We start from the raw sequence: 26,444 nt of genomic DNA, 5'->3' as shown, positions 1-26,444 counted from the left end.
ATTTTGTTTGCTAACCAAACAACTGTAACCATTACTAACAAGTTTGTATTTTCAGATGCAATGCATCTTGCACCCTCATCCACAAACTTATATTTGCACACTATGTTTAACTAGGGTGATGAATTGGGTGCAAGAAGTTAGGAGATTTGAGATAGTACTGGCACCAATTTAAATAAATGCCGATACTTCATTTATGGCATGGCTGAAGCACTGAGTGCTTAGTGTGAGGGTAGTAACTGCCACAAGCTGCCTGTTGCAGCTTTTAGCAAGTAGCTAGCTACAGCTGCAGGAAATAGAGAAAAAGCCTTTTATCTTCTCTTCAACTTTGAGAACAGCTTTCTTTTTACTCTCCTTGACTGTTAATGGAGACACTAGTTTGGGGATCTGCACAGGCAAGAGATGAGCGTACCTACTCTCAAGAGATCGCAACTCCATAATTTCAAGTAGACATTTTCCAGTCTATTCAAATAGCTTAGTGTTGGGATAAGCATGTATATGCACATATCTCTTTATTCTTTCAAATAATGTTTTCCTCCCAGTCTTCCTCAACTTCTTTTGATTTTTTCAGGAGCATCTGCTTTTTCCAGTTCTCAAAAGATTCCTTACTTTAAGCTCAACTTTTACTTGACTCTTTTTTTTTTTTTTTTACTTGTTTCTGGTAACTGTCTTATCTTCTCAGTTGTTTCATCCAGACTAAGTGACATCACTCTGTCATCCCCAAAAGAAAAGCCAGATTCTCTTTTTACACTCTCACACGGAGCTATAATTTGTAAGTGATGTTCCAACCATACCACTTAACCATACTGAATGCCTCGGTAAATACTGGTTTTGAGGGCAAAATATTGGGGTGCCATGAATTCCCGAGTGGCCCCCTTAATTTCCGAATTTCCCAGGGTTTTTTTTTTTTTATTGTTCCTGACGTCATCATGTGCAGGGCATGCGTGATGATGTCAGCACGAGGCAGACAGCTGCAGAGCTATTACTACATGATTTAAATTTACCGGTTTTATTCAAGCAGTGCCCCTGGTTTAAGGTAAGGCAAAAAAAAATGTTTTGGACTGGTATTTTTCTCATTGAATGAGTTTACTTGATACTTTGGACCGGTATTTTTCTATTCTTCTCACTGTATTGAGTTTACTTGGTCTTTGATTTGCTTGTGTGTACAAAGAGAAACTTATAAGTTTACTTGATTCTTTGGAGTCGTATTTTTCTATTTTCCTCACTGCATTGAGTTTACTTGGTCTTTGATTTGCTTATGTATACGAAGAGAAACTTATGAGTTTATTGATTCTTTGGACCGACTTCCACCGACTCTGCAAGTGTACTTCTTACTCAATCGCTCGTTCCTTTGCATTTTTACAGACATGCTCCAAGTACTTCTCACTTAAGGGCTTGTTTAGACAATGTTATTAAGGGGCTCAATAATTGAATGTTATTACAAGACGGGCTCTGGAAGTAAAGTTATTCTTTGGACCGGACCAGTATTTTTCTTGAGTGCCAGTTCCCTTGCAGACAATGTTATTAAGGGCACTGGCTCTGCAAGTGTAGTGATTCTTGGACCAGTATTTTTCTCGAGTGCTAATTCCTTTGCAGATCATGCTATTAAGGGCTCGGGCTCTGCAAATGTACTTTCTCGCTCAGTCGCTAGTTCCTTTGCATTTTACAGACAGGTTCTTCAAGTAGTGAATGTTGTTATAATGTTATTAAGGTGTGGCTCTGCAAGTGTAGTGATTCTTTTTGTTTTAAGGGTCTCAACTGAATGTTATTACAAGGCGGGCTCTGCTAGTGTAGTGATTCTTTGGGCCGGACTGGTATTTTTCTTGAGTGTTAATTACCTTGCAGACAAAGTATTTAAGGACTCGGACTCTGCAAGTGTACTTTCTTGCTCAACTCCTAGTTCCTTTGCATTTTATAGATGAAGGTGTGGCTCTGCAAGTGTAGTGATTCTTTTTGTTTAGACAATGTTATTATGTGTGTGTGTGTGTGTGTGTGTGTGTGTGTGTGTGTGTGTGTGTGTGTGTGTGTCTGTGTCACAGACAAAAAGACCATACTAGAAGAGATGACAGATACAACTGACAAACTTAAAAAAAAATGTGGCAAGTACATGGAATGGATGCAAGCAATGACAGAGAGGAAAACAGACCTTTATAACTGAAACCACTTCAGGGAGACAAAGTAGAACATGTAACCCAAATAAATGTATACAGAATGTATGTCTACCATGTGTAATAGAAAATGAAGCAATCAGAACTTGAGTATGCAGAATTTATTATGTCTACCCTGTTAGCATTACATTCTATTTATTAGTATATGTCCAGCTTGGAAGTGTATATACCAGGCTCATATGTAAACACTTGTGTTTTAAATAAGGTAAGAACATTGATTTTTGTTACTGTAATAGATATGACAGGAACATAATACATAAATGAAACCCTCAATACTGGAATGCAATATCAGTAATTCACTGATTACCAGAAAAATAGCTGGCCTTCAGTATTTGTTAAACTCAAGCATGTCACTTTGTTTTATACCTAAGTGCAGAGGACCACTATGATAGAGCAGGAATACAATACAGCTCACCCTCCCCTGGCAATATTGATATTTATCACTAATTGTAAAATAATAAGAGAAACATGTGTGCTAGCTTGCTAGGTCCCACATAACACTCATGGGCTGTATTACCAGTCAGTAAGTTTTTAACCAATTCTGTTATGGATTAAGAAAAAAAAAAGTTGTTCACTCTCGACCATTTGTAATGCCATAACACAAAATTTCAGATGTTCTGTAGTAGGGGACTGTATATCTGAATGCTAACTTTTCTGAAAGTTTGACCTTATCCCTTAAAATAAAGTAGCAGTTGTCATTGCACAACAGGTAGTATTTGCTTGCTTTTGATGCAGAAGATTGTGGGTTCTACTACCACAGTATGTAGATGGATTGCTGATACTGTGTTGTACTTTTAAAGAAGGTGGATACCGCACTCCTGAGAGTGGCGGAGATACCTAGTAACTATGAACCTGTTATCAGTTTTCCATCCATTCCATATTGCAATATTACTAGCTTATCAGTTTTTTTAATGTAACATAGGTAATTTATTCTTCAAGGGCAACAGGCACTTTATTTGTAGATGAAACAATGAAATATAAAGTTTGCTAGCAGCAACCTCTTCATTAGTTACAGATCTCTTTAATGTGGAATTATTTAGAATCTGACTTTTGCATTTTCTTTAAATGTGGATTTCAAAGCTGTTTCAATGAATGTGAGTTTCAGGGCACACACATTGTAATGCCAAGCCTATTTTCATTGTGAGACTATTGCTTTGTTTAGAAGATGTCTATTTGTGTTTGTTTGTGATATAAAATGTAAAATATGTTTTAAATGAAATCCAAATAATCACTGTAGAAGTAAAGCAGTATGCACATTACAGTGTTTATGGTAAATGGGGTAAATGGGACACTGGAATGGTTGCAGGGGGAAGGGCAGCAAACTCAAAGACAGGCCAGGGTGGTACAAACTCTAGATAACACCACTGATCAGTAGGCCACGGAAAATGACTTTTGAAGGTCCTAGCAAACTATAATATTCTTTTGCTAGGATTAGAATATTGCTTACCATTAAATGCCCTACTTTTACTACAAAACCCTCATGCTGCAAGTCACCAAAAACAAAATCCTAAGGGTCATAATCTTCTCCCCTCCCAGTAAACATAACTGCTACACATTTAAAAAAATGGTTACAATTTACTACAGGGTCTTGGGCCATCAGTTTGCGTTTGAAAGTTGGTTTCCCAGAATTCCATTGGAGTGGGTGGGGTTACATAATTATGCATGCAAAGTTTATGTTAATTGGCATACAGATTTGTACCTATTTTTCAGGGGCCTTTGTCCAGATTTTTAATGTTTCCAGGTTGAGAGGTATGGTTCCAACAGCACCTTGGAATAATCATGGAACATAAATGTAGACATCCCTTCACAGAGAAGTCTCTTCCAGCTGCCTCAATTTTCACATTTGCTTTTTTTCATAGTGAGTCAAAAGCTCAAATAAAACTGGCCTTGGCATTCCATATTCAGCTTCAGCCTATAGCAGTAGCAAACATCACCTGCACAATTACAGTATCTCACAAAGCCAGTCTAATGTGCTAGCCCTCTTCATACACCCCAGCCAATTCAATTTTACTCAAGCAAATTTGTGTTTTCCTTCCTAAAACCCATACATCATAGATTCCACTTGTTTGCGTTATCTTCCTTTTCCATTGGCTTATCTGTTCCAGCTGTTTCACCCTCTATCCTGCATTATCTTAAGTCTTACACATTTGTTGTTTGACATATTCTATAGTTTACAACAGACAGTGCAAATACATATTCATAATGCACAACCAAACAGCTTTATCTGATCAAGTTGGTCGGATTTACCAATTCAGTTAGTATTCTAGTCTTTAAAAGTGGAACAAGGCACATCATGGCAGACCCATTCCAACTAGCAATCAACTTTACCTTCATAAAATCTTTTCTTTAAACATCTTTATTTTATCACATTTTAAATAACAATGACATAGGTGTACACACATTAACAGAAAACAAACCATACTAAAATTTGTCATGCAGTATAAATACATTTTTACTTTCTGACAATTATCATTCACTCCAACAATTCATACATTGCTCAGTTCCTGCCTTCCGTTAAACCTCACCCCTCCGCCAGGATATTATACTGCATGTATGTATTTTTCCCACAAATTGCATTCACTTCAAGATAATTTACTCCCTTCCTTTTCTAAACTTCCCACCTCCAGTTTTAGGATATACTTTATAAATATATCCTATATGAATATTTTCTTCCTTATGGAGCTGTATCCAAAATCATACTTGCTATTACTCACCCCCCCATTTTATCATCAAGTCTTTCCAGTTGGACTTGCATCCTTCTGCTGCCCTTATGTATACAAACCTTAACTGCGTAGCTCCAAAGTATCTTTTAAATCATGTAATCCTAAACCACCTTGTTCTATGGGGAGAATCAACTTATCCCACTTAACTCTTGCCATTTTCCCCTCCCAAGTAAATTCCTTCAACTCTTTGTTACTGTCCACAGCTTCTCCTCTGTCTGATAAAAATATGCTGGACTGTAAATAAAACTTAAAGGGACTAAAACATCTTCAGTGCTTGTATCTTACTACCTCACAGCCATAACCATTTCTCAATTTTTGTATTTATTTTTGTTTAGTCTCTTCCCACGCATCCTTAGCTGACATAACTAAATTCTTTAACTCCAATCCAATTAAGATGCTTCATCTTATCATGTCCCCATATGTATGGATATGGCTGAACCAATTCATTTGTGGGTACATAGTTTACTGCTACAGCCTTTGTTTTATCTTCATTAATTTTATATTCTGAAAATACATGAAATTCTTTCAAGATGTCCCAAAACTCTGAAATGTCCCTTTCTGGGTTTAAGTATAAAATATTTGCAAATAAATCTAACTTTTCTTGAGTACCATACCATCCTTGAATTTGTGAATCCCTTATTTATTTATTTGCCAATAGCCCTAAACATAAATAAAAATATTGGGGAAAGAGGACTCCCTGCTCAGTTCCTGTGTAAAACACAACTTCTCTGATCAGAACAATCCCACCTTAATTACTGCCTTAAATCCTTCATATATCCTCTTAACCCTATTACTCTAGTAGACATTGCAAATGCTACAATTGCCCTAGTAATAAATATCACAGCTGACTTTACTGAATGCTTTCTCAGCTTCAAGACCTAGCAGCAATAGCAGCACATTAGTATGTTCCCTCTAGATCACTGTTCTACTAATGTTGCTAAAGGTTTGCTTCCGCTCCACAAAACCACAATGATCCCTAGCTATTAATTTTGGAAAAGCTGTTGCCATTCTGTTATATAAACATATACACTTTATAATCATGATTTAAAATTGAAATGGGTCTATAAGAACCTGGGTATAAGAGGTTTTTACCCCCTTTAGATAATACAGCCACTACAGCTTTCGTCCAAGATGACTATACTCTCTCCATTTCTCTCTAGGGTTGCCACCTTTTCAAATGCCCAAAGTGGGACATTCTTGGTACAAATTTGTGATTTTGCAGGCCGAAACATACCCACGGCCAGTACAAAGGACAGAACTTCACTTTTTTGCCTAAATAAAAGCTTATTCTTGTAGCATTTTAGTTGCTGATTCTGTTTCTTATAACATTTAGGTGTTTCAGATACACAATTACTGTTTTATGCAACAATTACATAAAATATAGGAAATAATTTTGTCCTAAAATCTCAAGACATTTGCCATTTTTACAATTTTTTTGCAGGACACAACTGCCCAAAGAGGGACTGTCCCTCGCAAAGTGAGACAGGTGGTAACCCTATTTCTCTCTCTCTCTTTTAAATACTGTTACATTAAAGAAAACCTTCCAGATCTTTAACACTTTCTTCACTTCCAAATTTGAAACTTCTGCAGGAATACCATCAGTTCCTAATGACATCCCTGTTGAATGAGTATACATAACTGTTTTCATCTCATCTTCCTATCTTAGCTATTAACTGTCGAGCCTCACCTTCCCCTAAGCTTGGCATAATTGTCTGCCAATGATATTTTATCTCTCTCTCTCTATTTTTGTTTACCGGGAAAGTCTATCGAGGGAGGAAAGCTCCACATTTAATACCAGTTTTGACATATACATAAACTATGTTGCATGACATCAGAAGGATTACAAAATATAGCTAAGTGTACATACATGAGAGAAAAAGTGTTACAACAGCTTACATAAAACATCACTTAGAAAAAGAGCATTTACGTAGCTTGCATAGGTATCTACATTATTAAACATTCATTAGAAATTGACAAAACTAGTTTAGAGAAGAGAGAACTATAACACTGCAGAAGATACTGTAGTATTACCTGCAAATTACAGCAATTAAAATAATGGAATTAAGAGAAAGCTAGACTCTGAAAATAGCAGAAAGGGGGAGTTGGCTGATGATGAAATAAAGTATGATATGTCATTTATGCCTTCCCTTGGTTTCTGCATTCCTCTATTTTTCTTTCATTAAATTTCCAAAATCACTCTGAACACTTCTCTAGGATCTCTGGTTGCTTTTCTTGTCATAGGTCCCCCAAGTTTGCTGACAACCCTTTCTACATTCTGTTGCCTAAGTTGTGCTAAAAGTTCTTTTCCTCTGGAGTCGTTACCAAAAATACTTGCTTAACTTTGGGAATGGAACATGTTGGCAGATTTTAGAAATTCTCTACTGGGTACTTTGTCAGAAATGTTGAAGAGAAATTATTTTAAATAAGGAAATTATTCTTTTGAGCTGGAATACAGAATATGAATTGCTTAGACACAGCAAAGCCCTAATAAATTTAATGCTGTTGGCTGCCAAAAAAACAAGTGCTAGAAAATGGAAACCAAACACCGAACCAATTACAACATAATTGCTGAATCTTGTAAAGAAGATAGCCGTGGTGGTGCAGTGGTAGCATTGTTGCCTCACAGCAAGAGGTTCTCCCATTTGATTCTCAGCTGGAGTGCGGTCAGTGCCTTCTGTGTGGAGTCTGCATGTCCTCCCCGCGGTTGGGTGGCGTTCGAAAGACATGCGTAAATGGGTGTGCCTTTGTTGAAGGTTGGACATCGAGCTGGCACCTCGGCATTCGTGAAAATCTACTGCCAATCATTAGTGGAATGGAGTTCCACTGTGGCGACCCCTAACTGGGAAAATCAGAAAGACAAACAACAAACGTTGTAAAGGAGATAAAAGAACTGGAAGTAGAACTTTAGAAAATGGAAGGAGTAAACTGCATAGAAATACATGGAATCTGTGGGAACAATACCTACAGAAAAATGTTCAGGAAAAGGGATATTTTAGGGAAAGCGGGACTTAAGCAATCTCTGTACTGCTAAATTGAATAACTATTCAAGCAAAACTCATATTTGTATGTATACAAAGGGAAAAAAATGTAAAGTTTTTCTCTCTTATAACTGAATGAATACTCGTGTCATGCAATGCGTGAAGTTAATAAAGATGTTTACAAAAATACAGAAAGGTACATATAAATGACAGCTCCAACTTTGTCTGAAACAGCAAAATATAGCAGGAAATATGACAGGATCTTTTCCTAGGAAATATTTCTTTTGGCCCAAAAAAATTAACATTTCTTACAGGTAGCTGTACCCATAGTACTCTGTCAAGCAGTTAATGTAAACATTTCCAAACAATGAAATTAGAACAAATGCTAATAAACTGGAAATCACTACTTACTGACAATCCATCCCTGCACTCTTAGTAAGAACTCATTCCCCCAGCTATGTGTCTTAGTTAACTAATGTGGGGTTGTGAAGGGAGGAAGTATTTGTCGCTGGTGAAACTTGATCAAATGGCATAATCTATTTATCAGGTCTAGTACCCATGTATGTCCTAAGAAACAACAATAAGGTGAGATCACATCATTTTTTCCTAGTTTAAACTCTACACTGCAGAAAGAATGGAGTAATTTGGCTAAAAACATGTCACTGACAGCTCTCACAGAGGATGTCCCTAACTTGGGCTAAAAGGTTTGCCATATCCCTCTTAAAATCAGTGAGTTTTTGATAAATCATAGTACACTGCAATCAGCAAATAATATTTATTACAGTTACAAACATAAGTTTACTTCAGAAAACCCACATTACTTCAAGTGTCCTCTTACAATTAGCTTTCTGAGTTAGTAGTACCAGTATTTTAAAAGTGTTCTAGATTTCGGACATTTGTCTCTGATTATTTTTATCCCTGACTCTCATGACCCTCATTTTTATACAAATTTCTCTTGAAGAAGATCCCATAAAACATGTCAATCTTTGCTGCATGTACCTGTGAATGGCTCTAGATTTTCAGCGATCTTTGGACTTGCTGCTTCTCCTTCCTGACTTGGTACACACAAAGAACGAGAACTGCTGATTCAGGTATTTATTTTGTTTGCTTTTTTTCTGGGGTAGAGCACATATCTCCACAGACCTTTTTCATATTCAGCCTGGGAGCACTGTCTGGTTAATGACCTACTCAGAGTCGAACAGTAAGTACGTATTTCAAACTTCCACTATGCATAGCTAGAATGAGATAAACCCCTTGGCTGTGCTTTTAAATCCAGTGTCCTTTTTTCAAGTATGAAGTATATACCCAGATCAACCTACAGACATCCATCCCGCAGTGTGACCATTACCATTCCCCCCAACCAGGAAGCAAATGCTGGAATCAACCACTCAATCCCATGCCATGCTTGCATGCTTTTCTATCACCCAGGCCAGAAGCCACACTCAGGTCGTCTAGGGCACAATTTGGGCTAAACCCTCTATGTTACAGCACTGGCTAGATGTTATGGCCATTTATGAGAGGGCAAGCACTACCACTGCTGACACTATAGCCTGTTTAACAGTAATAAAGCAACATGTCATAGCAGTCCTTAGCAATGACATTTCAGCCTCTCATAAAATGAGAGAACACAGCTTAGACTGACCCACATGATTTGACAGCACGGAAAACGGAAAAAAATGAGGTGCAACAGACAAGTGATAAGTAGTTGTATTATGCTCTCCACAGACAAAAAAAAGAAGACAATTAGATAACACTGTAAGGATGTATAGTTACTAATACTGAGAAAAATCAGTCTCTTGAAATGTGTCTGGATAACAAACTGGGTAACACCACAGCGTATGAATTTCAGTAACAATAAATGTATGGTTATGTATTTTTTGGGCCAGTAATTTCTCTTATCCATATGCTTTGGACAGTCATATTTGCCAGTCTACTAATTTGGTCAAGGACTTGGGTATCCTATCTTCACTGAAGCTAGATGAATATATTAAACTTATCAGTAGGGAATGTTTAAATTCTACAGCACAAGTATTCATTCCACGATCAAAATTTGTGCTTGGAACATCTCATTTGAAGGTACATGAACATATCCAGAAAACCTTTGCTACAGAGGTGGTAGTGATCAGGCAGTTGCGACATAGAAAGTAACTTGAATGTCTTTCTCCTAATTCCAGTGTACACAGATTATTAAGGGAGTGGGATTTAATCAGAGTTTTATAAATGTTTACATGATGATACGATGGAAGCCCTCTTAGGCATCAGATTTGTTGAACATAATGCCTATGTATACCAGAAATAATAATTCTATTGTTAGTTTACTCACAGACATTCTTTAAAAAGTTATTTATTCCATTACACAGCAAGAAGAATATAAAATGCCTTGTCTTTACATGCAAGATGTACTACAGAATTAGTAACATTTAGGAAATTACTGGTTTAAGAGCATTATGTTTATTTACAACAGGAAATCTTAAACGGTCCATCAAAAGCCCTGAGGTTGGCAACAATATTATTGAATAATAGACTATATTTACATGACAAAATGCAGACACTGTGGCTAAAAGGCCACAGTCTTCACCCTGAGTAAAACGTATATTCTTACATTATGCTGCCATACACCAATGATTTGAAGTGGAAGACTTATTCTGAAATTAACATTATTTCAAAAAAAGTGGATTACAAGCCACACTACCAGGCGGGTAAGGATAAGACAGGTACAACAAAAAACATTACAGCAGCGAAGGCAGAGTATTCAAGGCTGAAAGTTCTGCAAGTCATGTATATAGAGTTTGCTGAAATGTAGCCTTTAAAAAAACATTTCACTTCTGAATATTGCAAACAAACAATCCCCCAGAGAACTATAAACATTTCAGTGGAAACTTCAGTATTTTTTAATAAATTCTCAAACATACTGCCAAATACCAAGACTTTTGTTAAAAACTGATTGAAATATGTTTTGAAGTTTTGTAAGTTTATGGAAGGCAGCAATGATGTGTTATAAAAATGCTTTCAAAACATAGTTAGGATAGAAATAGATGACATATTAATTTCAGTGCAAGAATTACTGCTAAAGACTGGAATAACTTGTTTACAAAATGCTAAGCATATTAACGAATACGTGAATGTGAAATGTTTATTAATTTATTTACAAAGTGTGGTATCCAAACTACATAAAAGTATGGCATCTACCTATACCGCCATTAAAGACAATATAGTCAGAGAGACAGAGATCATCTCTGGGGAGGGGTGGTATGACTTTTTGCTGAAGGCTCATAGGCTCACATAAGATTACTAGGCAAATAGCTTAAAAGCCCTTACAAGCCTAGTCCATTATAACCTGATTTTATCCAATATACAGCCCCTAGAGGCAAGAGGATGACATGGGTCGGTGTCTATGCCTTCAGTATGTTACAGATTACCCCTGTCCATGAGGGACACAGACATTACCCGAGGTGTGAATTTGCGATTCCCTAGCCACTGATCCAAGCTGCATATGAAGAGGGCCAGGGAAGGGCTCTGCATAAAGTGAATAGGATGCCTGTTCTAAAGAAAGGGCAATCCCTGAGACATATATCTGTCTCTTTGCATGTTTTGTTTGAGTCGCTGACTAACCTTAGATCCTTAGATCAGGTGACCATTGTGCTGTTTGACTTGCAGATGTGTAGCAGCTCTATCAAACCTGGATTTGTGAGTGCCGTGTAGGTTAGGCATAAGTCACCCATTAACAGTCAGCAGGAACCACAGTAAAGGGATAGGGCTTTACGTCTGTCCATGTAGGCAATGTTGTTTACATCTTGTATTTTCTTTGTGAGGAACATCTGAGGTTGCTCTAGCTGCTGTAAGTGACTAGTTAAGTACATGTCAAATTAGTACATGTCAAATAGAGCACTGCACTCAGTTATTGGACTAGTACAGCAGGACTATCATTTCCTTGGATCTGGATGCCATACCTTTACTTATAAGTTGTGCCACACAGAAGGCCTTATGGCAGTCAATGTTCAGGCTACTATCTATCTGTGTACTTAGAGCTCTCATCTCCAAGTCTACTCTTGGGGTGTGCTATTGATACTGTAATTTGCAAGGGTATCTAACTTCCCAAAGGGCATTATAATGCATTTTTTGCATTTAGTTTAAGGCCATGGTTCTGGCACTAATCATTTGACTGAGCTAGACCCTCCTGAAGGATATCCACATTACTGGGGGATTCACTGATTACCCCCAGCTTGCAGTTGTTGGCAAACTTTGTTATCCAGAGGCCTTCCACATTAGCCTTGATTTCAGAGAACTATATTCCAAACAGGAGTGGTCCCAGCAATGAGCCATGTAGCACACCACTTGTAACTGGCCTCTTGCTGGATCTGGATTCACTCACTTTAACTACAGGTATGCTGTCTGTGAGCCAACTGGCTATCCATCTGGTGACATAGGGGTTTATCCCAGTTTTGAGAGTAAACACCTGTGTGGGAAATTATAAATGCATTGGCCAGGCCGATGTAAGTGGTATGTAATGTTTACTTTCATCCATGGTCTTACTGACTCATGATTCAGTAGGCATGACTTGCCTTTGACAAAGCCAAAATGGGTTGGGTGCAGTGTTTGGAGGGTTCCTATGTCATTATTTATCAGGTCCATGATTACTCTTTCCACGGCCTTACATATAAGACTAGTCAAACTTATGGATCTGTAATTTCCCGGGTCAGTAGATGGTTTTCCTTAATACAGACGAATGACTGTTGCTGTCTTCCACTCTACTGGAACAAAGCTAGTCCACAGGCTGTGGTTAAATAAAGATTCTTATGTGCTTGACTTAAGCTGTTTAAGCGACAACCTGGTATATCAAGCTGGCTTTTTAGCTTTAGAGGGCACAGCAACAACCTGTTCTTGGTAATAACTGGCGGTGGAGTAGTGCATGGTATTTCTTAGAGGAGAATTGGGTGTGACGAGAGATGCAATTTGAGCTGAACTGGTTGACCAGCAGATTTGCTACACTTTCTGGCTGAGTATAGATGATGCTATTTATAACCAATTTTGCCCATTGTTGGGTATTGCCCTTAAGATTGCCAACATACCCAAAAAATGCCTTATGGTTATCCCTAGCTCTGGAGGCTATTTTTAACTCTGTCTCCTTTTAGAGACTTGACTTGTTCTCTGATTCACTTGCTTAGACTACTGAGGGACGTTTTTCTTGGTTGTGCACATTTCCTCTTACTTATCACATGATTCTGTTTTTGTTGTACAGCCAATTAACACCAGGAGTCCACTAGGGTGGCTTTATTTTGTGGTTTGACCCGAGTTTATTTCAGTCTGGTGCTGCTATTTCTATGCAGTTGCTTACATGGTCTTACAGGGCTTTTGTGTATACCACTGCATAGGTTTCTGTATTTTCTGGATTTGAGGGAGCTTAGAAACTAGCTATGCTGTCCCTTAATATGGGGTAATTTACCTTAGAGAGATTCTTAAAGTTTCTGGGGTTAGGTGTGGGGGGGGGGGGGTAATGTTAACTTTGTTTCAAGAGAGATTGCTTTATGATCTCATCTCATCTTATCAGAGAGGACATCACACTGGAGGGGTGCAGCATTATAACATATTTGTGAGTACCATATCTAGGATATTTTGTTCCACTAGTGCTAGTCTCAGATAAAACAAGGCAGAACAAAGATGCTTGCAGTTTCTTTGATCTCTTGCCCATTCATGATCAAGGAGGATGTTCTTTATAATGATCACTGATGCAGTAGCCTTAGCTATATGGGTTATATCCTTCCAAGAATATAACAAACAGCCAGTTTCCAAAGCTTCGGCCCCTTTCTTTTGCCCAAGCTGTCAAGCAGTCCAAGCAGAGCTGATTAAAATATGAGTTTGGGCATGAAGCCCTTCAGAGATTTACTGCCACTGAAGAGTATAATCCTCTGTTGCTTTAGAGGATCATCGGTGAGCTTGTAGTTTCCTTTGCTGTGCGGATAAGTTCCTCTTGGTGGGAAAACCTTCCACTTTATTATATTTATTGATATTTTATTACTTTCCTCTTCAAGAAAGTTATTTTAAAGCTAGGAGTGTTTTGCTTTAACAGACTATCTCGATCCTGTACTTTTAAATGGAAAAGTGCAAACTAACGGATAACATTTTCTTTGGAGAAATTGTGCTTATTTTTCCATTGTGAGGCTGCCATAGCATTTGAAATTGTTTTTACTATATTTGTTTCTGTAAAAAAAAGTACCTTTTGTGGATTGGTAGTTTTACCAGCATTTGTTGCTTTTTCCCCCTGGGGAAAAGGCAACATGTTCAGCTTGACATGCAACAAATTATTGGTCCCATGGTCTATCCTTCTTCAAGCCACAAAAAGTATATCAAACAGCTTTTGCTGCTACAGTATGCTAGCATTTTGCCTCAGCCATAGCAGGCGACTCTGCTGTGGTCATTTGCTGTAGCCCAGACCATTCATCTTTTATCCCAGATCCCTCTGATGTAGCACTTACAGCCACAATGGACTGGGGGTTAACCACATTCTCTACGTCTGCTGGTAGTCCCCCCTCAGCAGGTAAGGCAGAGTCACTCTTGTTGGTCCTAGGAGCGGGAACAGAGAAAGCTTCCCTATTGTGTTAGAATGCTGTGCCCATCCCTGGGAAATCAGCAGCTGCCATTATTATCACTGTAGAACCCATTTTGCCTGTCAAAGATAAACAGAAAACCAAAGATGTATCTACTTCTCCTCAAGTTTCTCTGTATAGAAGTAATTTACTGGGACTGTTACTCAATTTTCTAAATTTTTACACACTACTCCCAAACTTGACCAAGCAGCTATAGCTTTGGTTGACTCCACTACTGCTAAGCATGTAGTTAATTCTAATCCCAGTTTTTGTAATCAGAATGGGAAAAATTACTGATAGTGCCTTCTACAGCTTTGATTTCCAGAATTTTAAATTATCAGGCTAATATAGGGCGGCCGTGGAGGTGCAGCAGTTAGCATTGCCGCCTCACAGCAAGAGGTATTCCGGTTCGATCCTTGACTGGGGTGCCTTCTGTGCAGAGTCTGCATGTCCTCCCTGTGGTCGCCTGGGTTTCCTCCGGGTGCTTCAGTTTCCTCCCACATCCCAAAGACATGCTGTAGGTGGATTGGACACTCTAAATTAGCCCTAGGTGTGTGTGTGTGTGTGTGTGTGTGTGTGTGTGTGTGTGTGTGTGTGCCTTCCTTGGAAGGTTGGGTGTCAGGCTGGCAACTCAACACCGTAAAACTCCACTAATCAGGAAAAGCCAAAACTAGAAGAAGAGGGCTAATATGTTAAAAGTTTGTTCTGAAATATTGTGAAAGTATGAGGATGTTTCACGTATAGCTTCTTCTTGGGAAGTAAAAAACTGCTGTAAACAACTTCGTTTTTTCTATTGCACATGTCACTACTTATTGTTTGCAGTTTGTGTATGACTCTGGTGATATTTCTTCTATGGTTATGGCTACTGCTACTGCATTAAGTCAGTTTTCTTGGCAGCATTCTCAGAACCTCCTAGAATATATAAAAAAATGAGATTTTAAATTCTCCCTTGGACAGAGACTTAGCGTCTGGCACCTCTGTTGCAGAGGTGATCAAAAAGTGTGATGAAATGGCAAGCTGAGCCAGGGAATCTCAAGATTTTTCAGTCCTTCTTTTCCATATTTTCCAAGGAATTTCTTTTCCTTATCCAATTTTGGGGAAAAAAAAGAATAAACAGTGTCAAAAGACATTTAAGAAGTGGCAAAGGGGTCCCAAAAAGAAGTTTTAAACCTCCCAAAACCAAGGACAGTCCAACAAGTCTAAATGACTATCCAAGAAACCTTGTGACCCCTTCACACTCTGACCCCTTTTCTCTTCCAGAAAGTCAGAATCTCCATTCTTCTCTTTGGCCACAGACTGTTTCAGACAAATGGGTTATAGATGGCAGTGGGAGGAAATTCCTCCTTTCCAGGGGGTCATTCCTCATCCTACAGATCAGACAGACTCTTATTTCCTCCTGTTCTTCTTCACATGCTGTACCAAGGAGTAATAGAACTAGTTCTTCCCAGGTGGGAAGGTGCTTTATCCCTAGTACCAAAGAAAGAAAATGCTTGGAAACCAATTCTGGATCTTTTTTTCCTAAACCTGTTTGTGGTAGTGCCCAAATCCAAAATGTCACTTCACAACCTGTAACCTCTTCTTCCTCTTTCAAGTTTCCTGACATCCCTATTCCTCCAGACTTCAGGTGCTTCTTAAGGCTGTTTGTGTCTGGATCACATTATTATCAGTTGTCTGCCTTACCCTTTGAACTATCCATTGCACCAGGAGAGTTCACAAATTGTCAATTTCCAGTTATAAAACTCATAGAATATCCATATTTTTCCATTTTTAAACAACTTGTTTATCTTTGCAGAGTCATTTTCAAATTGTCAGGGATCTCTCTTTTGGGTGAGAGATCTCTTGAACAAGCTAGCATTCTAAGAGATCACTCAAAAATCTTTCTCGGCTCCCTCACACAGGACTGTGTTCCTGGGATGTCAACTAGACACCTCTGTTCAAACAACTTTTCTTCCACGGGAAAAATAGATCTTTATTTAGATCAATTTCTAAAGTTTTCCATTCAAACTTCATTTTGGGTCTCATGGTATCTACAATTCTCAAGAGGTGGTATCTGAAATCTCTTTTGTCCCAGCATTAACGTGCTTTATCTTTTCCAATCCCAGTACTGCAGTTTGACAGAAAATAAATTTTTGATGGAGACAAAAAATAACCTTAAATCCAAGTCTCCTCTTCTCCCAAATTCAGTCAGCACAGATGCTCCAGACTTTGCCTGGGGAGCAGTTTAAGGAGGAATAAAAGTGCAAGGGGTGTGAGACACAAATGACATATTCAAGCACATAAATAGCAAGGAGATGTTTGCCCTGATCAAGACCCTCAACTCTCTGAACCATCTTTGATCCACAGGACCTCATCAAGTGGTTACAGACAATACCACAGTCATGTAAGTACATCAAAAAGCAAGGAGGAACCAGGTTGTGCCACCTTTACAGACAAGCCATGTTAGCTTGGGATATAGCTCCACACTTCTTTATGCTTCTTCCATATATACTAACTTGTCAAAAAATAACCTTAACAAGCTAGCCAATGCTTACAATAGCATTGCCAGATTTGCTACTGCTTCCTCCTTTAGGACTCATCACTGACAATCTGAAACAATTAGGCTGGTTAGAGCTTCTGAATCAGATTCACTTTAAACAACTCACCACTGCACACAAAACCCTTTTCCTACCTACCAATACCCCAATACTTGCTAGTCTCATTACCCAATATAAGAACCTTTTAACTTTACTCTCATCTAATAAACTACTTGTATCAACATGTAAATCTAATAACATGGCAGGAGATGCTCTGTTCTCAAATGCAGTTGGAAAGTATTGGAACCAACTCCCCCATGAACTTACATCACTGTCTTCATTTACACTAATCTCATGCTATATCCCAAATGCCCTCTCTTAAGACCTAATGCCTGCTCTGTGTCTTTTTAGATCAAGGCCTATCCTTGGCAAAAACATATCTTATCCTAATAGGTATTTTAAGTTATCTCTAGTTAAATTCGTCTGCATATAATTTTAAACCATCCTACCTAAGGCAGGCAACAAGTATTGTTTAAACTGTGAGCATTGCTGAACTGTTGAAACTTGAAGTATGCATTTGTTTAACAATTACTTTCTAGTTACTAATGAAGTCTTGTACATGAAGTCTAAAATATCTTATCTAATGCTTGTAACATGTTTTTTGTATAAACTGTGAAGATTCCTGAACTATTTAAAATTTGTTGTATTTAACTGTATAACAACTAGTACCTGTATGTTAGTATTCTAGTAATCTCTTGGAGCTTATCTCCCCGGGACTCTACTGAAAATGGACATAAATCCAGTTAGACTATCCCGGTCAACAAATGTAAAATAAACAGTCAACTGGCAAAATTCTGTTTCAGGACTTGGTGAAAGAAGGCCTGAAAGATAGATGCCTTTTTCATTTCTTTGGACAAGAATGCTCTTGTATGCCTTTCCACCTTTTCCACTAATATCAAGGATACTTCTGAAAATTCAGAAGGAATCCCACAAAATGGTTGTGGTGACTCCCTTCTGGTCCATGTAACTATGGCTCTCCCTTCTTTTGGAAATGTTCTGGGACAATTACTACAAACTTCCTCACAGAATGAATCTAATCCATACCTTTCAACCTCTCAGTGCTAGAAATCTGGACAAAGCCAAAAATAAAGGGTTGGACACTGGCCCACAAATACGGACATATTTTAAATATTGCTACTATAAACTTAGAAAATTGCTAGAATAACATATTTTGCATTATTATGTATTTTCTGAAGGACATGAAGTCTGAAACTCAAAAAAAACTGTCATTATTTTTTATTATTATTATTTAGGGATTTCAAAGCTCAATGATTTGCCAGAAAACTGCAAATTTCATGAGGAACAGAAAAAATATCAGGCAAAGATCTGGACATTCTGCAAAAGTCTGGACAGTTGAATGGTATGATCTACTCACATAAGAATAGGGGTGTTTGATACACCCTGGCATCAATCATCTTTAACTGTCTGCCTGGATAATAGGGTCTTAATTCCTTTTATGCACCTGTTTTTTTGAGAACATGCAGCAGGTACTAATGGAGGCAAGAAAGCCTGCTAGTAGAAAACCATATATTAGCAAATGGAAAGACTTTTCCACATGGTGCCAGTAATACAATCAGCACCTATTCTGGGCTAGTTGTTATCTGGTTTTACAAAATTTGTATGAGTTGCCATCATATGGCTTATATTATTCCTCTATCATGGTTCATTTATTGGCCATTCCAGCATGTCTGCCCCTTGGAACCTCCTCTTTCAAGGCAGTCTCATTTCAAAATGATCTTGAAAGGGGTTTTGCTTAAGTGGTCTTCAAATAAACCAGTTGGCACTCCTTGGGGGTCTTAATTGTGTGTTAGTGAAGCTAACTCTTTCTCCATTTGAACCAGCTAATCTGGCTGATGAAGTTTTTAACATGGAAAACAGTTTTAGTGATTGCTCTGACTTCTAACAGAAAGGCATCTCAGTTGCAAGCTCTATTTAATTTTCTACAGAGACAGAATTTCTTTGAAAAAGTACAGTTGTACAAAATCTTACCATTAACAGTAGATGTCCTTCTCTTCATGTTGCAGTCCTCTTTATAATAGGGATCCCCTGCCAAGGGTAGCCTGATGCCTGGCCAGTATACCAAAGCCTTTAGGTTTTAATAGGTATGCCATATGCCACACATATGCTCTCCATGCGTGGTGTAGGGCATAAAAAGATGATACTCTGACTGAAAAGTCCCAGTAGGAACAACAGTCTACAGACATAAAGAGGTAATAAGTACATCCAGCAAGAGAAAAGTAACAGGGGGGGAAGGGAAGGACATCTACTGTTAAGGTAATATTTTACACAACTGAACTATGTCCTTCCATATCACTGTTGCAGTCTTTATAATAGGAAGAGCACAAAAGGTCAGGAAGAAAGTTGGGAGGAGGTAGGACCAACATAGCTCTCAAGGAAACCATGTAGGATATCCCTGGCAAAACCACCTCTAGCCCTAGAAGCATCCAAATTATGCTGCTTTTTTAAGGTATGCAAAGAAGTCCAAGTAGCTTCCTCAAGAACAGAATCTGTATCCAAGCGCCTGAAAAAAGCACCAGAAGAAGCCATAGCATTTGTAGAATGAGCCTTAACAGACGAAAGAAGGCTTTTCCCATGAAAGGAATAACAAAAGGAAATGGCTTTAAATATCCAGAAGTAACAGTTTGCTTTGAAACAGCCAAACTTAAAGATCTAGGATGAAAGGAAACAAAAAGCTGCTCAGATTTACAAATGGCTTTAGTTTTATCCAAACAATATCGGAATTGTCTATGAAAATCTAAAGTGTAAAGAACCTTCTTCACTAGCAGACTGTGGAGAAGGGAAAAAAGTGGGCAAATGAATTGACTGATTAAGAGACAACTCACTACCACCTTGGGCATAAAAGAAGGATTAGTACAAAGGGGCACTCTGTCCTTATGAAAAAAAAAAACAGAAAAGGAAGAACAGCCATAAGGGCCTGCAGCTCAGACACCTGTCTGGCTGAGGTAGGGGCCAAAAGAAGAACAGCCTTCTACGAATAATGCTGTAAAGCTGAAGCAGCAGGCTCAAAAGGAGCCCAAGTCACTTTTTGAAAACAAAATTTAGGTCCCATGAAGGAGGTAGAGACTCTCTGGGAGGACTAATACGAAGGAAGCCTGTTAGAAATTGTTAATTCAAATCTAGAAGCCAAAGGGGGAGTCAACGGCAGACAAGAAGAAATGGCTGACAATGGGCTTTAACAGAAGAGAACGCCAGCCCAGCATTGAACAATTCACACAACTAAGGGAGACCAAAGAAATTCCCACAGTAAGTGGATCTAGGTTATAAGAAAGAAACCAGAAAGAAAATCTCTTCCATTTGGACAAATGACATATTCTGGTTTCCTGGCCTCCTTCAAGACCCTTTCACCGACAATGTCAGTTAAAGAGTGGACAGGTGGGGATGTCTTGTGTGAAGAGAGCCACCCTGTGAGGTAACTTGTGATGACTGCCCTTGGCCAAGTGCAGAAGAGGAGGGAACCAGTGCTGTCTGGGGCAAAAGGGAGTTACCAACAAGATTTTGGGAACATCCTGTTCTATCTTGAATAGGACTTTCGGTATGAATGGAAAGGGAGGGAAGGCATAAAGAAACATCCCCTTCCAAGAAAAGGGGAGGGTGCCCACCATCCAAACCAGAGGACATCGGACTCTGTTGCAAAAGAGAGAAAGTTGTCTGTTCAGAGGGGAGGCAAAAAGGTCTATTTGAAGAGTACTCCACTGGTGGACAATATCCACAAACACTATCCACAAACACATCTTTGTGAAACATCTGCTTGTGAGATTGTGTTATGGGCCAACTCAGATAATCTGCCACAATGTTTTGAACTTAAGGAATGTAAACTGCCTGAAGGGTCACCTGATATGGGACAGCTAGATGTTGATGTACCACATCACTAACACTGTGGTATTTTCTGTGAAGACTTTTGGGGGCCCCTGCAAGGAAAGGAGTGTGAAAAGCTTGAAAAGCAAGAAGCAGGGGTTTCATCTGTTTGATATTGATGGGTTCCTTCTTTTGTCAAAGAGATCAAAGGCCCTTCACTTTCAGAGGGCTGAAGGAACCCCTCCCCCCCAATCCCATGTCTGAGGCATCTGTAAAGAGTTCCTGAGACGGGACTGGAGGATGAAAAGGAAGCCCTGGATTGATGGACAACTGATGAATCCACCACTGAAGTTCCAGTTTGACACAGGGGAAAAGGGGAATTGGAAAATCCAAAGGTTGACAATGTTGAAGCCAGATTGACTTTAGTAACCACTGGAGCTTTCTCATATGAAGCTTGGCCAGAGAAAGCATAGGAATGGTGGAAGCCATGAAACCCAGACCCCTTAGAAACTCCCTGGCTGTAATGCAGTCCAGATGAAGAAGGGATTGAAAGAATACAATCACAGCTAAAGCCTTCGGTGGACATCAGAGATGCCAGCATTTGAACATCTTAGGCCTGCACCACAGAAAAACAAAATCCTAAGAAGGATTCACATAAGATTTTTGGAAATTCACTGTAAACCATAGGCTTTGCAGGAGACAAACAGCAAAGTGAAGATGCTAAGGTAAGATTTCCGGAGAAGAGGTCTGAATGAGCAGGTAGTCCAGACAAAAAAAGACCTGTATTCCCCTTAACCTGCAAAAAGCAATCACAGCAGCGAGACATTTGGTGAAGACCTTTGGGGCAGCAGAGAGGCCAAAGGGCAAAGTAGAGAACAGAAAATGGAATGAAGCAACAGAAAAACAAAAACTTCCTGAAAAGGGAATGAATTGAGATATGAAGATAGGCATTCTTGAGATACAGGGAAACTAAAAAAACCTGAGAAAGAAGAAGAGGAAACAAAGTTGGAATGGATAGAATCTGGAAGGAAGGAACCTTCGAAAAGCTGTTCAGCTAAGAGATAGCCAGAAAGGGTCTCCAGGTGCTTTTGTTCCTGGGGACCAAAAATATTCTGGAGTAAAACCCCTGCCCCTTTGTGGAGTTGGAACTTCCTGAATTGTTCCTTGAAACAACAGGTCCTGAAGCACCTCTGGAAAAAAGTGCAGCTGTGCCTGAGGAGGCTGAGAAATCCCCAAAAAGGGGAGAAGAGATTTCCTGATCATAAAAAATACCCTTGGCAAATAATGGATAGAACCCAGGAATTCTGAGTGATCTTTAACCAAATAGGAACGGACAGGGAAAGACAGAAAGAGAGGAATGGGATTGAGAGGCAAGGATAATCAGACAGCACCTGATTTGTCAAAAAAGGAGGTTTCTGAGTTAAAGGAGTTTGAGTAGACTTAGCAGGGGGCCCTTCTACCACACTTTTTACCTTTGGAGGGGAAGGCAAGACAGTCTGCAGACAAAGGCATGTTTATTACGATAATTTCTTTGAAATTGGAAGCAGGTAAAACAAAATGTATTTAAAATTCTGTAAAGCCTTACCCTTTTCCTAAAGGGACTTGAACAGCTCAGCAGCAGCAGCACCAAAATGAGGTTTGTTATCTAGAGCAGCATCCATCAACTTAGCTTTAATATCATCAGGCAAAGGTTAAAGTCGAAGGCAGGAATAACTCCTCAACACTTAACCAAAGGCAGCAACTGTAGATGAGGAATCAGCCACATCATAGCTGCATTTAGTAGAATGGCGAGCAACCTGAGAAGAAGCCCCTAATAAAGAAACAGCTGGAGCCTTCTCCTTATAGTCAGGAAGATTGGAAATTAACCGACAAGCTTGAGAGAGAAGAACTAAAATATACCTGGTCATATGGGTCTGGCAGTTTACAGCTCTAAAGGCCAAGGTAGCAGAAGTATACACTTTCTTACCCAACCTCCCCATAGTTCTATCCCTGTCAGAGGGAAACAACTTCGTAGAAGGCAAAAGTTTAGATGGCTTTTCAAAAACAACAGAAAGGTCAGCAGAGGGGCACCTATAAAGAAATTTGCAATCCTCAGGCACCTTGTAAAACTTATCAGTTTTTTTAGGAGCAGGAGACAGGGAGTCAGGAGACTCAGAAGCTGTGGAAAAAACATCCAAGGCAGCAAGAACAGGAAGGGCAGCAGACGGCCTAGGGACTCCATTTGAAGATGCTCATAGTACCTTTTCTGATCGTCACAGACCTGAGCACAATCCCACTTAAAAAACTCCATCATATGGGGAATTGTGTCACCAAAAGAAATCTCCTCAAAGAGAGACTCAGGACTAATAGATTCCTCTTCCTCAGAGCTATAATACAAGGGAGAGGGAATCTGTAAAGAAAAGGTCAAGAATTCTTCATCAGAATCTACATCCTCATCAGATGAAATCTGCTCCCTAGGCCTCTTAAGAGGAGTAGAAGACCAAAGGAACAGGAAAAGAGACCCCTAGAGGAGGCTTCATAGCCATAAGGGCATTAAACAGACCTCGAGTGAAATTTTGCCATTCAATCTGAAGATCTTTGGGATCAGGATAAAGGTACTTAGTTTTCTGCTTCTTCTTTAAGGGAACATCAGCCCTAAAGATTATAGGAGGCTCTGAACCCTGACAGTATTCTAAGCATAGTATGTATCTCTTCTCTCATCAAGACTTGAGGAACACCCCTAGGTCCTTCAGAAATAATCAGTTGCAATTCCACCTCAACATCAGAAGCAGATTTCTGCAAGGGCAACATGGACGTGCAAGCAGCCGAATCCATGCTGGCCTCTGAAGTGGTCTCAGCAGAGAAATCAGAGTGAAAAATATGGTGGTCCTCTGAGCTTTCATTAACCTCAACAGAGACATCCGGTGGAGATGGTACAGCAGAAGCATCTGACTGAACTTTCTTGGGGTTTTTTTGAGGACGGCTGACCCTCGGGCAGGGAAGATTCTTCCACAGTATCTTTAGCCAATAACTTAATTCATTGGTTTTATAAATAAATTGTAAAGAAGAGAGCAGACTATGCAAGGCTTTTGGAATAAACCCCTGACAAATGGTACAAGATGTATAGTCGCGCGAAGCACCTAAACGAAACAAACACTGCTTGTGACGATCCTTACGGGGAATCTGTGTCCGTCACTGACATCTGCTCTTTCTGAATGACGTGAAACCAAAAACCAAACAATAAAAAGCGGGTAAGGAACCCCCCCCCCACCAATGGGGCAGTTATCTGGAAAGTGGCTTGGTAAGCAGTAGACAAACATGCGTTTAGAACGATGATCGAAGATGACATTCAGACTAATGGCAAAGAAGTTCTAAGGATGGTACATCCATACATCACCTTTATGCTCTACGCTGTGTGTTGGGAGCATACATGTGATGTACAGTGCACCTATTACAACCTGAAGGTTTTTGTATACTGGCCGGATGTCAAGCTACCCTTGGGAGGGGATCCCTATTGTAAAGAATACTGCCACAATGATATGGAAGGACATCAAATCCTTCTTTTATGTCTAAAGTGGTATCAGAGTTTACCTTAAGCCAAACTATCCATCTCCCCATTTTCTTTATTAAAAATGAGACAGAAAGGATAATCCATACATTAGATGTCCACAGACAACTCGGGTACTATCTTGCTAGAACTAAATCTTTCATTTGTTACTGAGGCTTTTCTCCCCAGGCCTCCACTGAAAATGGACCACTCCGGTCATCAAACTGAAATAAATAAATAAATATTCGGCTCAATTGTTCATTTCTTGTGAAAGTAAGAAGGGGCAACCTGTGTCAAAACAAACTACATCCAAATAGTTGTCTAAGGCTATTACCTTTTGTTATACTCACCATGACAAATGTATTCAGGGCATGGTCAAGGCCCACTCTACCAGGGTCTTGGTTTCATCTATGGCTTTTTTGGAAAGGGTTGGATTTTAGAAGTATCCCTTCTCTTGATATAGATTAAGCTTTGCTAGGACCATTCTCCTTCCTTCTCTCAAACATAGTTGGCTATGGTAATCTACCCATATAGATGAGGCTACTGCAGCATTGATCAATAACAACATAGAACAGTTGTGTAAGTTGAACTTGCCATAACAGTAGATATTCAAATGATCACTGCTGCAGTAGCCGCTCCCTCCCTCTTGTTTTTTGGTGTGTTTTTATGCTAGGGTGTGGGCATTTATTTTTGGTTATTCCTAGCATTGTCCTTTTAGGGCTCATCCTGCATCTCTATGCTGGCAGGAAAGCTCAGAAGGGCTTTGTGCTCAAGCTTGTCTTTTAGTCAGCTTGGCTCGAGCTGCTAGACAGTTTAGTTGCATGAAGCTTTGGAAGCAGGCTGGCTGTTATATCCTTGGCAGGATATAACCCATATAGCTAAGGCTACTGTGGTAGTGATCATCGAAACATCTATTATTACGGTAAGTTCAATTTATACAGCTGTCGGCCGCGGTGGTGCAGTGATTAGCATTGTCGCAGCACAGCAAGAGGTTCTCCCATTTAATTCTCGGCTAGAGCACCTTCTGTGAGGAATCTACATGTCCTCCCTGCGGTCGAGTGAGTTTTAAAGACATGCAGGGAGGTGTGTGTGTGCCTTCTCTGAAAGTTTTGTGTCGGGCTGGCTGCTCAACACCATAAAAACTCCACGGCCAATCAATCTGCAAAGTGGTGACCAACTGTGGCGACCCCTAACCGGGAAAAGCAGAAAGATATTTTAGACTTTATACCTATTTAGGAACACTGCAGATATATTCCAAGGAACACATTACCATGCAGGTGAAAAATCTGGCCTCTTCCCACTAACTTCCACTGCAATCCTATCTTAAGCTTGGAAATAGTTAGGTACCTCCTTTGATAAAAATGTTTCCTCTCCCAGGGGTAATGTGGAGTGGGTGTGCCAATGCAGAAATTAAAGTAAATGGTGGATCCAGCAGGCAGTAAAATTTGATGTGAAAAGTGGTATCAAGATAAACTAGTAAAATTAGCACTGAAGGTCAAAGGTGCCATCACAGATTTTAGAGCACATAACATCAAGATCATCAAAATGGATACATATGTTACTGAAAGACATTTAGTAAATATCACAGGAAATACTCAACCTTCCTCATGATTTTTTAAAGCAGCAATGCTATATTTTCATCATGCATATCACAGTCGAATAAAAGCTACAAATGGTTAGCTCAAAGGTCAGGTGAAGCAACATTTCAGAATATGCTGGTAACCCTTACCTGGGTTTCATTGAACTCCTGCAGAATATAACCCCCTCCAGCCCGGAGCTGGGATTCTGTGTATCTCTTACTGTACGGGGCAGTCTCAACATACTCTGGAAAAAAGAACAAAAAAAAAATTCAAAACAGAAAGAATACAGTTAACAAAATTCAAGTATACCTTTTCATGTTTTCTGAAAGCTATGAAGCAATACATAATAAAGTTGAAGCCATGTAATGTGGTGATGATGAAAAGTCCAATAAATGCAAAACTTTTAAGAGAAACAGAATGGTCATAAACTTGGATAGAGGTGTACGTGCTGAAATGGAAAAAGGTGTCTGAGAAAATAATGACATGGGGTGGTTCTAAA

The 26,444-nt window shown here is 39.3% G+C and overlaps 1 protein-coding gene across 4 annotated transcripts in view; it reads right to left on the bottom strand.

Annotated features, from left to right (window-relative positions):
* TP53BP1 (tumor protein p53 binding protein 1) overlaps positions 1-26,444 on the bottom strand; it is a 1,265,047-nt gene that overhangs the window by 120,030 nt on the left and 1,118,573 nt on the right. For all 4 annotated transcript variants that reach the window (XM_044077533.1, XM_044077532.1, XM_044077535.1 and 1 more), the window contains one exon: positions 26,095-26,189. In XM_044077533.1, coding sequence (XP_043933468.1) covers positions 26,095-26,189 — 95 coding nt within the window. The remainder of the gene's footprint in view (positions 1-26,094; positions 26,190-26,444) is intronic.

This window comes from Protopterus annectens, chromosome 7.part0 (assembly GCF_019279795.1).
Source record: "Protopterus annectens isolate FY-2018-M chromosome 7.part0, PAN1.0, whole genome shotgun sequence".
Taxonomy (NCBI): Eukaryota; Metazoa; Chordata; order Ceratodontiformes; family Protopteridae; genus Protopterus; species Protopterus annectens.
This window is presented reverse-complemented; position numbering and strand designations above follow the sequence as displayed.